The 14,931-nt window shown below is 40.6% G+C and overlaps 1 protein-coding gene across 1 annotated transcript in view; it reads left to right on the top strand.

Moving 5' to 3' along the window:
* The window catches only part of WIF1 (WNT inhibitory factor 1), a 67,267-nt gene that overhangs the window by 49,349 nt on the left and 2,987 nt on the right, over positions 1–14,931 (top strand). Inside the window, exons 4-9 of the mRNA XM_025883119.2 lie at positions 194–334; positions 1,310–1,405; positions 2,402–2,497; positions 6,477–6,572; positions 13,066–13,161; positions 13,858–13,953. Of these exons, the coding sequence (XP_025738904.1) occupies positions 194–334; positions 1,310–1,405; positions 2,402–2,497; positions 6,477–6,572; positions 13,066–13,161; positions 13,858–13,953 (621 nt within the window). The remainder of the gene's footprint in view (positions 1–193; positions 335–1,309; positions 1,406–2,401; positions 2,498–6,476; positions 6,573–13,065; positions 13,162–13,857; positions 13,954–14,931) is intronic.

Genomic DNA, 14,931 nt, shown 5'->3' on the forward strand with positions numbered 1-14,931 from the left:
ACCCAGCATGATATGTAAGTTCTGTGGAGAATGCCCATATGATCAAAATACAATCTCTACTCTGGTGGAGATACAAGAATATCAAATAATGAAAGTGAACATTTTTGCTTTGCTTTTTGTCTCTCTTACCAAGATTTCTATATAACTGGAATCAACTAGATAAACTGTTTCTCTATATTTGCTTTTTCCTTAGTTGTTCAAGTTGGTTTCCCGTGTCTTGGAAAACAAGATGGAGTGGCAGCATTTGAAGTGAATGTGATTGTAATGAATTCTGAAGGCAACACCATCCTACAGACGCCTCAAAATGCTATCTTCTTTAAAACATGTCAACAAGGTAATCAGTGATCACCATCAAGAGAAGGCTCATAAGGCTGTGATGTGGGTAAAAAGATAGATAGAGAGATAGATAGATAGATAGATAGATAGATAGATAGATAGATAGATAGATAGATAGATAGATAGATGATAGATAGATAGATAGATGATAGATAATTTTTTGGTATTATTATTATAACCACACCAATGGGTGGAGGGGCTGGTTACTACAGGGTCCAGTATAGTACTAAGAGATTTTCTCTTCTGTGACACCATTCACAATTTTAGGAACTCCCAATACCCCTTCAAAAGCTCTCTCTTCTACCTCTCTCCTTCCCCTCCTCCAACACCATCTTTGGGAGTTCCCAACCTCATAGCAAGGTTGCCAGTCATTACCAGCTACTACCATCTATTAGGGCAATACCACTCATACCCCCACCACAAGCTTGGTGCTGCTGACCTCCCCGGAGGACAGGGTACCACCATCACACCAGCAATCTCTGCCAGACAAAGGCATCTCACCCTGATGCCCATGTAAGCATGAAGGCCTAGATTTTTTTCCCATCTTGATACAAGCTTTTCCAGCACAGAATTTAAGCTCTGGAGGCTTTCAGTGCTCTAAAGATGAACCAAAAGGCCATTCCACCCTCTGAAAGTGAACATTATGGGTCTTATCATTTATTTCAGTGTGCATTTAAGAAGGTACAATAGATTGATAGGTGGGGATGAAGGCAGAATAAAGCTTGCTTTGCCTTCTTCCATGAGCCCCCTACTGTTGGAAGTAGAATTGAGAGAAGCAAGATCTGACTTTGATGAGGATTTAGTGAAGCACAAGAGGTATAGAGAGAATATAGGTAGAAGTTATCAGTATTCAGTAAATGATGATCATCGGTGCGCTGGGGGGAAAAGTCACCACGAACCTCTTTGTGCTCGCTGTAATTCACCCAACACAATTTCAGAGGTGTCCATATAACTTTGTTTCTTATTGGTGAAGCCGAATGCCCAGGAGGGTGCCGAAATGGAGGCTTTTGCAATGAGAGACGCATCTGCCAGTGTCCTGATGGATTCTATGGCCCTCACTGTGAGAAAGGTAAAGAACGGAGAGAGCCAGCTACCCTCGCTTGCTTCCTAGTGAAATTGGTACACAAGAGCCCCACATATGCTTTTTTAACACAGTCCTTGGAATTATTTTTGTGGTCATATCATAAGGATTGGTAAAATCTTAAAGAGCCACAGAAGAGCAGTTGGAACATACTTCTAAGAGTGGTTTTCTGTTAAATCCAATATATGGTGACAGGGGCAGATGTCAGCTCAATGTTTACATTCTTTGTGGCCACTACACACCCCCCATCCCTAATTCGCTATTATATATACTATGCTTTGGCATAATCTTATGAAAGGTTTGAAGTTTTTCTCCACCACTTACATTGGATTTAAAAAGCTAATATTACAATTGATTTGACAGTATCTACTCCAATTAAAAGTAGCTTGATTCACAACTAAGTCTACGCCTGAGTTAGGAAGTTGCTATAAGGCCAAAAAAAAAAAAAGTGAAAATCATTTGTATTGTAAGTACGTCTATCTCAGTGAAATTACTGTTATACGAAAGAGTTAAAGAGGAAAATGTGGACTAACCTCGGGATGCTCAAATACCAAGAGCTTATTTGATGAGAGTGAGCAAAATATTTTTCATCTTCAAGACATAAGAATTTTTCTTGTCTGCATATATTTTGAAATTAGAAGATCTAGGAAATAGGGCAGAGAAAAATATTTACAGTCTTTAAGAAGGCCATGTCTTAGTCAAAGTAATGATTCCAGACAAATTTTCATCAGCCACTGAAATGGAACAATTCCAAAATTCTCATCTATGAAACTGGTAAAAAAGAAAAAAGGCCTCATTTACAACTCATAAATAATGTTTAATATAGCAACCCTGTATCTCTAAAGACTTTAAAGCCAACCACAAAGATCAAAAATGTAGAGCTATTGTATTATTGATATTTCCAAAATGTTCCTTCCCTAAAGCCCTACTTGGCCTTAATCAGAGCTCTCTCTCTCTCTCTCTCTCTCTCTCTCTCTCTATTAGCCCTTTGCACACCACGGTGTATGAACGGTGGACTTTGTGTCACTCCTGGGTTCTGCATCTGCCCACCTGGATTCTATGGAGTCAATTGTGATAAAGGTAATAGTTTCTTTCTAAGAACAAGGTTCCTTTTACTTTTCAAATGTTTAGGTAAAAGAAGTATATTTGATATATCATCACTCTCTGTAATAGCTCTGTAAATAGGGTATAACACTTCATTGGCTGCTATAATAACTTTAACCCCAAATTTTAGTGTAGTTCAACGCACTTAAAGTTTGTTTGCACTCATAGAATGCTCCAGTGCAGGAATCCCTACAGTGGGCAGGGCAGCCCTTCACGCTGTGATTCGGGGGCCCAGGCACCTTCCACCTGTGGTCCCGCCTAGAGCTCTGGAGCTCTCTGGAACCAGTCAATGAGCAGAGAAGGAGATTGGAGTAGACACTGCTTTAAAAAAAAAAAAAAAAAAAAAAGCCCTGTTCCAGAAGTGATCCCCCAAATTTCCACACCTATTCTATTCCATGGAGAGGAATTCGCCTCGTGGTCCCACTAGGTGTCCACCCCAGACGCAGGCTGGAGAGATGTCATCCCTGGCTGGACAGCTATCTCCCACAGACAACTTGACGGGAGGGGAGCATGGATTTTTGTGTGCCACGTGGGGTTTGGGTATGTCTTAAATCCGTTTTATGGGTGAGCTTCGAAGACTGAAATTAAAGAACCTGCTCCACATTTCCCAACTGACCGGCAATTCAATGATCTGCTCACAGAGGACAGCCCTGAGAGATGGTTTCCCTCCTTCCTGTGACGTAGCATCGTAGCCAGGCTTACTCTCGGAAAGTGGGTTCAAACTTGCACTCATAGAATGCTCCAGTGCAAATACTCAATGGCCACAGGCTTTACGAGATACCTATTTGTTTTGCCCGGTTCACATCTTTTATGGGGAAGAAAAACTTAAATAATATTGTGCAAAGTGTATGTATTTAATGACATTATCCTTGTGTCAAAAATGCTAATTGCATAAGTAGAGCCCCGTTTTTTAAAATAAATACATGCCGTGAAAAAGAAAGATGTGTTAGTTTTGATAAGTGTCTCTTTAGTGATCATGCAGTCAGCACCAATTAAGATGGAAATGAACCGCTTTTTAAAAAAGAAGGAAAGGGGCGCCTGGGGGGCTCAGCCGTTAAGCGTCTGCCTTCGGCTCAGGTCCTGATCCCAGGGTCCTGGGATCGAGCCCCGCATCGGGCTCCCTGCTCCACAGGAAGCCTGCTTCTCCCTCTCCCACTCCCCCTGCTTGTGTTCCCGCTCTCGCTGTGTCTCTCACTGTCAGATAAATAAAATCTTTAAAAAATAAATAAATAAATAAAAATAAATAAAGAAGAAGGAAAAACTCCAAGAAGAATCCCTCAGCATGAGTCAGAAGAATAACTCACAGGTGTCTGCTCTTTGATACATAAAGTACTTCCCACCATTATCTGATTTTACATTCAACAGCCTTTGGAGATTTGTGAAGTTGTATCTGCTTCATTCTCCGAGAAGCAAGATGAGGTTTACGGAGCTTCAATAGCTTGACCGGAACTCCCGCCTTCTGCTGGGCTGTGTTGTCACTCGGGCTACCTGTTAGGGTCTCCATTCCTCCACAAGTGACTCTTTCTCTGGGCTGACTTGATCTCTCTGTGGGTCACACTTTCCCCGTCTCTAAATTGGGAATTAAGCCACTGCCCCGGCTCCCCAGCCCCAAGCTAATCGAGATAACATGCGAGACTATCTCTACCTTTTATTTTCAAGTGATGTAAAACTAGAGTATTTGGATTTAACACAATCTTAAAGTTTGGATTCATAAACGTTAAGCATTAAGGACAAGATAAGAACAGCCAGTGAGTAAAAAAGTTTCCTTTTTTGTCGAAATTTAGCACTCAGCATCTCTGCTCTTCCAAAATTGGGTAATTCTTGACACAGAATTAAGCTCAGATTATCACAAAACTGTTAGGAAATAGAGCAAATCCTTCGGAGATTTGGATGAAGAACTCAGGAATGAACAGGTTTAAAGAGATCATCTGTGAGGGCTGCTTACTGAGATGTGATTGTCATCGGTGTCGTACAATGAAGTATCAACTGTAATGGTTTTCTAATGCTACGGAGTCACAAACACTGCGTGGTCACTGTCGAAGGAAAGTATGTGTATTCCAGTATGCTTTACATTTTGTAATATTTTACCTTTCAGATGAAAGATTTTTCCCTACTTGTTAGACTCCAGTAATTTTATTATTATTATTCTTATTCTTTTGGAAAGTCTGTTGAAATTCCACTTGGTCTTATTGGAGATCTGAGAATACTAAAAAATAATGGTTTTTACTACCTCAACAAAGAGATGCATTTATCATCCAGGAGGGAGTATAGAGCTTCTGAAAAATGGTTTAATTACTAGCACAGAGCTAGAGCTGAGCACAACATATTTGAAGGAACATTAAAGATTAACTTTCAGTGGCTCTTGAGACTTCTGTTGCAAACTTTAGGAAATGAGTAGTTAAGCCCTGGCCCGGCATGCCCTCAGCCCCAGTGAAAGTTACCTGGTGTCTCAGGTTCATTTTCCTCGTCCAGAATCATTGCACAAGAGAAAGGTAGAGAAGCTTGTAAAGTATTATACAAATACTAAGAGCATGGCCACATTCTTTAACTAGCTTTGTCATCATTCCGTGACTTCCAATTCAGCTCCCAGGTTCACTGCCTTCTCTTTGTTAGAAGGGATAGTGCCCAGAGGGCTCTGGCCAAGCAGACCCTGATCCTGATGTTTTCTCTTCTCTTCTTAATTCCCCAGGAGAAACAGGGACAAGTGGGGAGACAGAATCACACTTGCAAAAACAATTAACTGTAAAGCTTCAACAATCCTAACAGCAAGTAGCAAGGAGGAAGGCCAAAGAGCTGGTTCTCCTAAATCCTAAATTCTATACCCAAATGCTGCCGCTCCCCTCTGTATCGGGAGGCTGGGTTTTCCAAAGCAATAGGGCATTGCCTTAAGGCGGGAGATACTTGTGATTTTAAACAAAAAGCTCTATCATTTAAGAAGCATGATATTTGCAGAACATGGCGGTTGGACTTCTTTTCCACAAAGAAAGCATACACATAACTTTTGGGCCTCCTCTCTGATTTTCCTGCTGGACGCTTACTGCAGCGTTTGTTCATCTGTAGCCAGCTTTGGCCTGTTTTGTATAGGACAAGAACAAATAGGCCCTATAACTGGAACTGCTGAGACTCCAAGCTCTCGTTTTCCTCTCCTTTATGGAAGGAGCCAACTTGTCTATTTTTAGCTACTAGCTCTACCCTCGTCCCCATTTTTGTCCTCCCTTTATTTTAGGTGTGAGTAGTGAAATTCCAGAAGTTGACACGAAGACAGGGTTTAGGATGAATCACAAACAGTAGGATTATTACCTGGAAAATCTAGTTAACTGGACTCCCACAATAATCTGTCCAAGTAGCTGCTGCCATTCCCCTGCGAATGGGACCTGAGGGGGATTGACAGCCTGTCCTTTTCCGGACACCAGGACTCCTTCCTCCAAATGTCCTAAAAGTGTGTTTTTTTTAAATCCCTATTACATAAGATGAATCTCTGTTCTCATTCTGAAACAAACAAAAAAAAGTTGCTTTCTCCTTTGCCAGCTCCTAGTATTCATGGCCTCTCTCCCTTTCATCCATTCTAAAGTAAGTCTTCCCTTTTTTACTCTTCTTTTAGCTTCAGAAAATATTTTAGGGGGTTTATAGGGTTCTTTTTTTAAGGGCATAGATATTTACAAGAAAATAAAAAAGATAACTTTTTTTACACACCCTGCCTTTTTTCTCTAAGATAGAAGCCCCCAGAGGGAGAATAGTGTATAATGTGTGTGCTATCCTATTATGTTGTTGGAATCTGCCAATGGTCAAGCAACCGGTTACAATTTTTGCATTTGCAAAGTGGCTGACTTGTCTAAGTAAATGGGCAGGAGGCAGATGTCTCAGAAGTATCACCCCACTTTAAGTGAAGTTAGATTTCTTTTTTTTAAGATTTAACCTACTGTCTAATGCAATTTCCCGTTATCCATTCTACTAGCCAACTGCTCAACTACCTGCTTTAACGGAGGGACCTGTTTCTACCCTGGCAAATGTATTTGCCCTCCAGGACTAGAGGGAGAACAGTGTGAAATAAGTGAGTATTGACTTTCTGCATTCTCTTCGTTTCTGGGGCGGGGAGGGGAGGCGAGGCGGAGGGAGCCTCAATACTCCACCTAACCCCATCATTTTATCAGTGAGGAAGCTGAAGCCCGGAGACAATGAATAGCTTATCAAAGGTCTCAGGCCAGTGGTTTCTTTACACCATTCATTTTGGCTAAAGGTGGGGCAGTGTGTGCCATAGCTCAGCTCAGATGACTCCAAGAACACACTCTGACTCAGTTACATCTGGGTTTGGGTTGTTCGGCATGTTGTGTTGTTTCTTGTTAGTGAGTTTGTCCCCTTCTCATTGTGCAGAGCCCCTCGCTTCAGCCTAGAAATGTAGACCAGAGTTTTGGGACAGGTGGATTTGTTTATCTACCTGCAGGCATAGAATTTCTTCCCCGAGTTAGACGGAACCAGTGACCTATCTAAGAGGAAAGGATAGATTCAAGAAAAAGGGAGAAAGGGTGGCACAGCAATAAAAAAAAAAAAAAAAAAAAGAACAAACTAACAGCACACACAACACGAATGAATCACACAGATGTTAAATAAAGGAAAAAGTGCATACTGCACGATTCCATTTTTATGAAGTTGAAGAAGAGGCAAAATTAATGGATGATAGTAGAAACCAGGATGGTGGTTGGGGGCACAAAGGAACTTTATGGGGTGCCAAAAATGCTCTATATCTTGATGAAGTGTCACATGAGTGTTTATTTAGGTAAAAAAAAAAAAATAGCTGAGCTGTAAACTTAAGATCAATGCAGTTATGTCTTCATTGTGCCTTCATGATGTTTGTCATGCTTCCATACAAAGAAAGAAAAATTTAAGGATGGAATGTGGTAGGTAATCATTGTTTTCAGAATCAGGATATCAAACTGCTTATCCTGGCTCTGCCACCTACCGGCAGTGTAACCCTCAGCAAATCACTGAAGCTTTCTACTAAATTCAGCAATAAGCCAACTGCCTCCTAGATTACTTTATGATCCAGAAGACAGAAGACACCAGCGCTCTGTTTAGGAAGGAGCAAAAAGACATGAGCATGTCTGCTAAGGTGCCGTGTTCCTGCCTTTCTGGAAGTTCTGGAATGTAGCATTTTCATTTCCAGCTGTATTTTTTTTAAGATTTATTTATTTATTTATTTATTTATTTATTTATTTATTTGAGAGAGAGAGAGACAGAGATAGCAAGAGAGAGCCTGAGTGGGGAGGAGAGGGAGAAGCAGGCTTCCCGCTGAGCAGGGAGCCCGATGCAGGTCTCTATCCCAGGACCCAGGGATCATGACCTGAGCCAAAGGCAGATGCTTAACCGACTGAGCCACCCAGGAGCCCCAGTTTCCAGCTGTATTGTATCTGTAAAATACTGCTGTATTTAGTACAACCATAGTTTCTGAAGTGGGTTGCAGTGGGCTCAAAATTAAGTAACATTGACTTCCTAGTTTAACTTTCAATCTCTAATTTATTTGTGAGTTTTTGTACTTTAATGAGTACTAGATGAGGTAACCATTTTTGATAGAGTTCAAACGAAACACCTCTGAAGTTTCCATAGAACATGTAATTAATTTTCAGGATGTGGTTTCTGTTCTTATTAACTACCCTGCCCTGATAAAGATATCTCTGAACAAACTCCCCTCAATTTTCTCCCCGTACTTACTCTCAGACTTCACATACTTAGCTAGATCAAATTTATGAATCTTTGTTCTTGGGCTCATTTCTCTTCATGTAAGTATGTCCTTGGGTTTATGAAATTTCCAGTGACAGAGACAATGATTTCTATTCCTTTTTTCCCTAACTGCACCAAAAATCAGGCCTTTGAAGGCTCCTGATTATCCCTATCACAAGTTATGCTCAAATCCCTCTAGGAAATGTCCTGTTTCTGTTACAAGAACCACATTACTAAGAAAATACGCAATTGGGTCTTGAGTTGAAAAGTGCCTCTAATGTAGTAGAGACAAAAAGTTGAATTATGAATTCTTATTTTAAAATTGAGATGTAACTCACATACCATAAAATTTACCATTTTAACATATGCTATTCAGTATATTCATGAAGTTGTGCAGCATCATTTCTGTCTCATTCCAGAACATGTCATCACCCACAAAAGACACCCTGTACCCATAAGCAGTCACTCCTCATTCCCCTTTCCCCAAGATACTGGAAACCACTAGTCTACTTTCTATCTCTTGAGATTTGCCTATTATGAACATTTCATATAAATAGACTCATATAACATTTGCCCTTTTGTGTCTGACTTCTTTCACTTAGCATGATATTTTTGAGGTTCATCCATGTTGTGGCATGTATCATTACTTCCTTTTAATTGCTGAATAATATTCCATTGTGTGGATATACCAACCACCTTTTGTTTATCCATTCATCAGTTGATGGACATTTGGGTTGTTTCCACTTTGGGGCGATTGTGCATAAACCTGCTGTGAACATTAATGTACAAGTTTTTGTGTGGACATATGTTTTCAGTTCTCTCGGATATATTCCTAAGAGTGGAATTGCTAGACCACATGTTAACTCCATGTTCGATTTTTTGAGGTACTGCCAAACTGTTTTCCAAAGCCACTGTACTATTTTACATTCCTGCCAGCAATGTATGAAGGTTCCAGTTTCTCCACATCCTTGACAACACTTGTTATTTTCTGTTTTTTTTATGAGATATATGTTCTGATGTTACTTTTATTTTCATTTCCCGTGACCTCTATCAGGACTAATATCTTCTCAAACTTCACTTTGACTTAATTTGAGATACTCTTGCCAGTTAACAAATAACATCATGGTTAGAAATATCTGGATGTATAGATTATAGATTTACCCTGTTACTTAAGGTTCATAGACATCGCAAGATCTTCAGTGAACTTTCAGTTAAAAAGCTTACGTGGATTATTTATACTGTATTATAAATGAAGTTTTAAAATAACTTAATGGGTTCTTATTTTTATAAAAGTCCTCTGTAAAGTAGTGAAAAGAAGGGGCATGTGCATCCCGATGTTCATAGCAGCAATGTCCACAATAGCCAAACTGTGGAAGGAGCCCAGATGCCCTTCAACAGATGAATAGATAAAGAAGATGTGGTCCATATATACAATGGAATATTACTCAGCCATCAGAAAGGATGAATACCCACCATTTGCACTGACATGGTTGGAACTGGAGGGGATTATGCTAAGTGAAATAAGTCAAGGAGAGAAAGACAATTATCATGTGGTTTCACTCATATGTGGAACATAAGGAACAGAGCAGAGGACCACAGGGGAAGGGAAGGAAAACTGAAGGGGAAGAAATCAGAGAGGGAGACAAACCATGAGAGACTCTGGACTCCGGGAAACAAACTGACAGTTACAGAAGGGAGGCGGGTGGGGCGATGGGGTAGCCAGGTGAAGAGTATTAAGGAGGGCACCTGTTGTGATGAGCACTGGGTGTTATACACAACTAATGAATCGTTGAACACTACATCAAAAACTAATGATGTACTATATGTTGGCTAACTGAACATAGTAAAAGAATAAAATAAAATAAAAAATAAAATAAAATCTATGGGACTAAAAAAAAAAATAAAAGTCCTCTGTATAAAATGTCCTTTATTAAAAAAAATTTAGAATACTAAAAAAAAATTTAGAATACTGAATAAAACAATTAAAAATCACCCATAATCCTAAGACCTAGAGATGATAGTTGTTGACACTATCATAAACCATTTTTATCTGTTTTCTATGTGAAGCAGAGTCACACATTTAAGTTATCCTACAATCTGATGGGCAGAGGAAGTTTAATGTCTTTATTTTGTCGATCCCTAACTCATCGTCTCGCTGGACTCATCCACTGGTTATAGTAAAAATGTTAACATATAAACTTAGTCAAATCTATTTGCCTTAGGCAATGCTTAGTCTGTTTTAGGTATGCTTAGTCTGTTATCTTTCAAGTTGGCTCACTTTCCCACTGTCCAATGGATAGAATTTGTTGCAAAATATTTTCAGGAAAAGGAAGTCAACATTAAAGACACTTAGAGGATTCTGATTTTTAAAACAATCAGACCTTCATGAGGCTTTGGCTTCATAAGATTTGATTTGGAATGGCCTTGGGACAGTCACCTGTAATCACATTTCTGCTGTGTGATAACCAAGAGAGAACATCCTTATTCCTGGCTGTGGTGAACCTAAGGACTCTCACTTCCCTCTGACCAAGAAAACAAAAAGACCCATGGAGCCAATGAAAAGGTTCTCTCCACCAGTCATTCTCTGTGATACCCCTGGCTACCAAGTTCACCTCTCATTGAACGTGGGGAAATTTGGGCTCACCAAGTATTTCACAATAAGTACTGTCTTTTCTGCCACATAATTATTGCCCCATGTCTTGTTTACTTGAAAAACCCAAGTGCATGGCAGAGTACTGTGATATGATCCAATTTTGTATGTACGGTGGGGTCATATGGTTCATTGATACAAATGGAAATTCAGAGTTAGGCATTCCCTTCCTTTAGGTAAGAGTTGGGATCTTGACCAAATAGTAAACACTATTCTTTGTATCCAAACCTAGCAAAAAGGACCCTTTTGGATTTTTAATGGTCAATGAAAATGTGGTATTTTATTATTAAGGTTGTTTGATGCCTGTTTCTAGAACATCCCTGCATCCAAAAAACTTAAAGGTATAATGGTATTCCAGGTTTTTGAGAGACTCTAACATCTCACTCTTATATCTGTATTGTCTGCACAATGACAATGGTCGATTTATACATGAAGAAAGTCCTTTTGGATAAGTTAAAAGAGAAGTAAAGTGTTTCAGCAAAATAATTTGCATATGGAGTTCATGTTTATCAAACATAGTACTTGCTGGTAAAACATAGAGTAGCTCACTTCTTTCGAAGGCTCATTTGACCATAAAAAGAGGAGCTTAGAGAATAAAAGGGGTGTTGTTTTATGATAAAGATTTCGTTTCTTCTCCTTATGTATCGAGACCTTTGTAGTGAATGTTCTGCTAAAATGTAAAAAAAAGAAAAAGAACAACAATAAAAAAAACCCAGACCCCTCCACTACCAAAACCTAATGGCTATTTGCTCTCTTTGGAACGTCATCATGCCTGCCACAGGATGCGGTCTCAGCTCTGGGTGAACAATCCTTTTTCTTCTACTTCTTCAAAACTTTCAGCCTCAGGGTGGCAAATTCTAGATTGCAGAGGGAGAATAAATAGCTTCTGGAATAAGAAGACAATCATTATATCATTTTTTACATTTAAGGCCCCACTCCAGCTCTAAAATCCTATAACCCAAAGAGCTATGAAAACATTAGCAATTCTCATTTGGCACTGACATAAAAGAAAGAATGATGTATTGTGAGGATCTAAGACATTCTAGAAAAAAGCATAGGTGTGGTATGGGGCCCCTTTGGTGCCCTACCTCATATCTCTTCTCAGCCCGCCTTTCACTCCAGTCACTACTGGGGGAACCTGTTTTGCACAGGCATAACCTGATTGTACCCCATCTTAACTGCTCCACGCTTCTCCTGCTTGAGGCTCCTCTGAGTCCTACAAAATCAGTCTGCGCTCACATAGTGGCAGACTGGAAATGTGAGGAAGTCATCCCATAGGGTGACCCTCGATTAGTGGGAGACAGGTGCCAAAGAACAAATGCTCCCCCTCTCCCTTCTTAAGAGTGACTTTAAGGTGCAGTCTCCGTGGCTCCTCAGAAGGACCCTGCAGGATAGAGCCTGGGTGCCTACAGTGATGACCAACCCACACGCACACTTCTGTGTTGGCTTTTCCTCCTTCCATTCTTTCCTCTCCTTGTCCCCCATTTCGGTTTCCTAGGATCACTTTACCAAAGAAACTCTCTGCATACAAGCCTTGCTCTCTGGAGCATCCTAGGCTAGGAAAGATACTGCTGGGTACAGGTGTAGGCCTGCTTTCAGAAAGAGTAACATGCAAAGTCAGAACTCAGAGAAAAGAGCACTTGGCGACTTATTCACATCTTAACTTGTACTGTATCTTAAACTACAAGGGTTTATGAATCAGAATTTTATTCTGTTAATTAAAAAGTAACATAAATGTAGCATGTGGGCAACACATTTATTGTAGCAGATATACATTAAAAATCACAAGTAAAAATACTGAGTGCATTTGTTCCAACTCAAACAGTATCAAAGCCAGAGCAGGTCTGACTAAGTGGGAATAGCTGCCATTTAAAAGCATTTATCCTCCGGGCGCCTGGGTGGCTCAGTCGGTTAAGCATCTGCCTTGGGCTCAGGTCATGATCCCAGGGTCCTGGGATCGAGCCCTGCATTGGGCTCCTGCTCAGTGGGGAGCCTGCTTCTCCCTCTCCTTCTCCTGCTCCCCCTGCTTGTGCTCTCTCACTCTGTCAAATAAATAAAATCTTTAAAAAAAAAAAAAAAGCATTTACCCTCTCAAATCCCTGCAATTCCTTTGAAAAATGTGATGACCTCTGAACGAAGCACTGAGTTCCTTGCTTATTTGCATTCCCCTCTGTTTCAGGCAAATGCCCACAGCCCTGTCGAAATGGAGGTAAATGCATTGGTAAAAGCAAATGTAAGTGCTCCAAAGGTTACCAAGGAGACCTCTGTTCAAAGCGTAAGTACCCATCCACAGAATCAGCCCAGGCTTAGGGATCTCCTCCTACACAACTTCTGAACCTACTGCATGTTGCCTAAGCATCACAATGAACCTTTCTTCACGGACATCTGTGTTTCCTTTATCTAGAACAAAGACATTGTCTGAAACCCATGCATGTGAAAACACAGACACATTCACACGCAAGCAACTCAGCTTTTTAACTATCCGGGGTTTTCTTAAGGAAAATGAGCTTCCATTCCAGCAGTTTCCGAGTCCTACTGAGCATCTTTTGTGATTGAGAAGCATCAACTTTAGTTTGCCATCTCTCTTGGGCCTTTTTCCAAAAAGTCCCAAACTGACTTATAGCTGGATATTGGCTTAGAAAAAACAACAACAACAAGGAATGAAGCCCAAAATAAAACACATTCCTTTTTTTTTTAAACTTTTTTTTTTTTTAATTTGAGACAGAGAGAGAGCACAAGTGGGGAGGGGGGTCAGAGAGAGAGGGAGAAGCAGACTCTCCCACTGAGCAGGGAGCCCGATGTGGGGCTCGATCCCAGGACCCTGGGACCATGACCTGAGCCAAAGGCAGATGCTTAACCGACTGAGCCACCCAGGTGCCCCAATAAAACACATTCTAAAGAACTGCAGGAAAAGCAGCTAATTCTGAACAATGAAAGCTCAGAAAACACTTTCTATCTCCTCCGATTCTAGCTGTCTGCGAGCCTGGCTGTGGTACCCACGGAACCTGCCATGAGCCCAACCAATGCCAATGTCAGGAAGGCTGGCACGGAAGAAACTGCAATAAAAGTGAGTGAGTGGAAGGCGTTGGGAGAGCCCACCTCTAACTTGTCTTGGCTCCTGGGGCTAATGGATAACCCATAGCTCAGCCCTGCTTTCCGTGTTAGTAAAAGCAGCTTCCCCCTCTCTGCCTCCTCTCCTCGGTGCTCCCCCCTGGCCCCCTCAACTCTTTAAACCTTCGAGTCTAAGTTTTAGTGTCTAAGGGCAATGCAGCTGTGTAAATTATCAGCACATCTATAAAACAGCTACGCGGCTCTTTTCTAAGTGAAATCAGTAATTCAGGTTGATTTGGTCATACAGTGTGGTAGCTATGAAAGAAATAACAAGTATAAGAGTTTAAACCAAATATATAGATCTATTTGGCTATGTTTTTATCCTTCAAGATCTATCTGTGAGCATACAAAACATGAAGAATTTTGCTCTTTTAAGATCATTAAATGTTATTGGTTATGGTATATTTTAAATAAGATCTTTTGAGGCCAAAAAAAAAAAAAAGAAAGAAAGAAAGGAAAGGTCTATGGAGTATGGGAGAGAGCTTATACTGGAGTTGTGCTTTTTAAAATAAATTTACTAACTACCCAAAATGAGCTAGCTGTAGAGATGATAAACCACTGGCCTGTTTTCGACACAAAATGAAGCTGGTTAAATTCAACCATTTCATTTTGATTGATATCTTCTCTGTTCCAAGCAGGAATCCAGGCGTTGGAGACCTGCCAGTGAGCAGACAGAAAATGCCCTGCCTGGTGGAGCCCAGGTTCTAGCGGGAAGGACAGTCAGTGAGCAAGGGAACGAGCTAAACATTGTGGTTTCGGTACATCTGGCAGCTAGCATTCCATCTCCTAGGTGTGGGCCCAGCTCCACTTTTCCTTTGAGGGAAGGAAGGCTTCAGTCATACAATAGCCTTCAAATGCAGAAGTTCAGATTGTGCCTGTCACAGTGAGTTTCCAAAATAATGGACACAAATGGAACAGATCACCTTCACATCCA

Source organism: Callorhinus ursinus, unplaced genomic scaffold (assembly GCF_003265705.2).
Source record: "Callorhinus ursinus isolate GAN/ISIS: 27379988/994484 unplaced genomic scaffold, GSC_fseal_2.0 scaffold14, whole genome shotgun sequence".
Taxonomy (NCBI): Eukaryota; Metazoa; Chordata; class Mammalia; order Carnivora; family Otariidae; genus Callorhinus; species Callorhinus ursinus.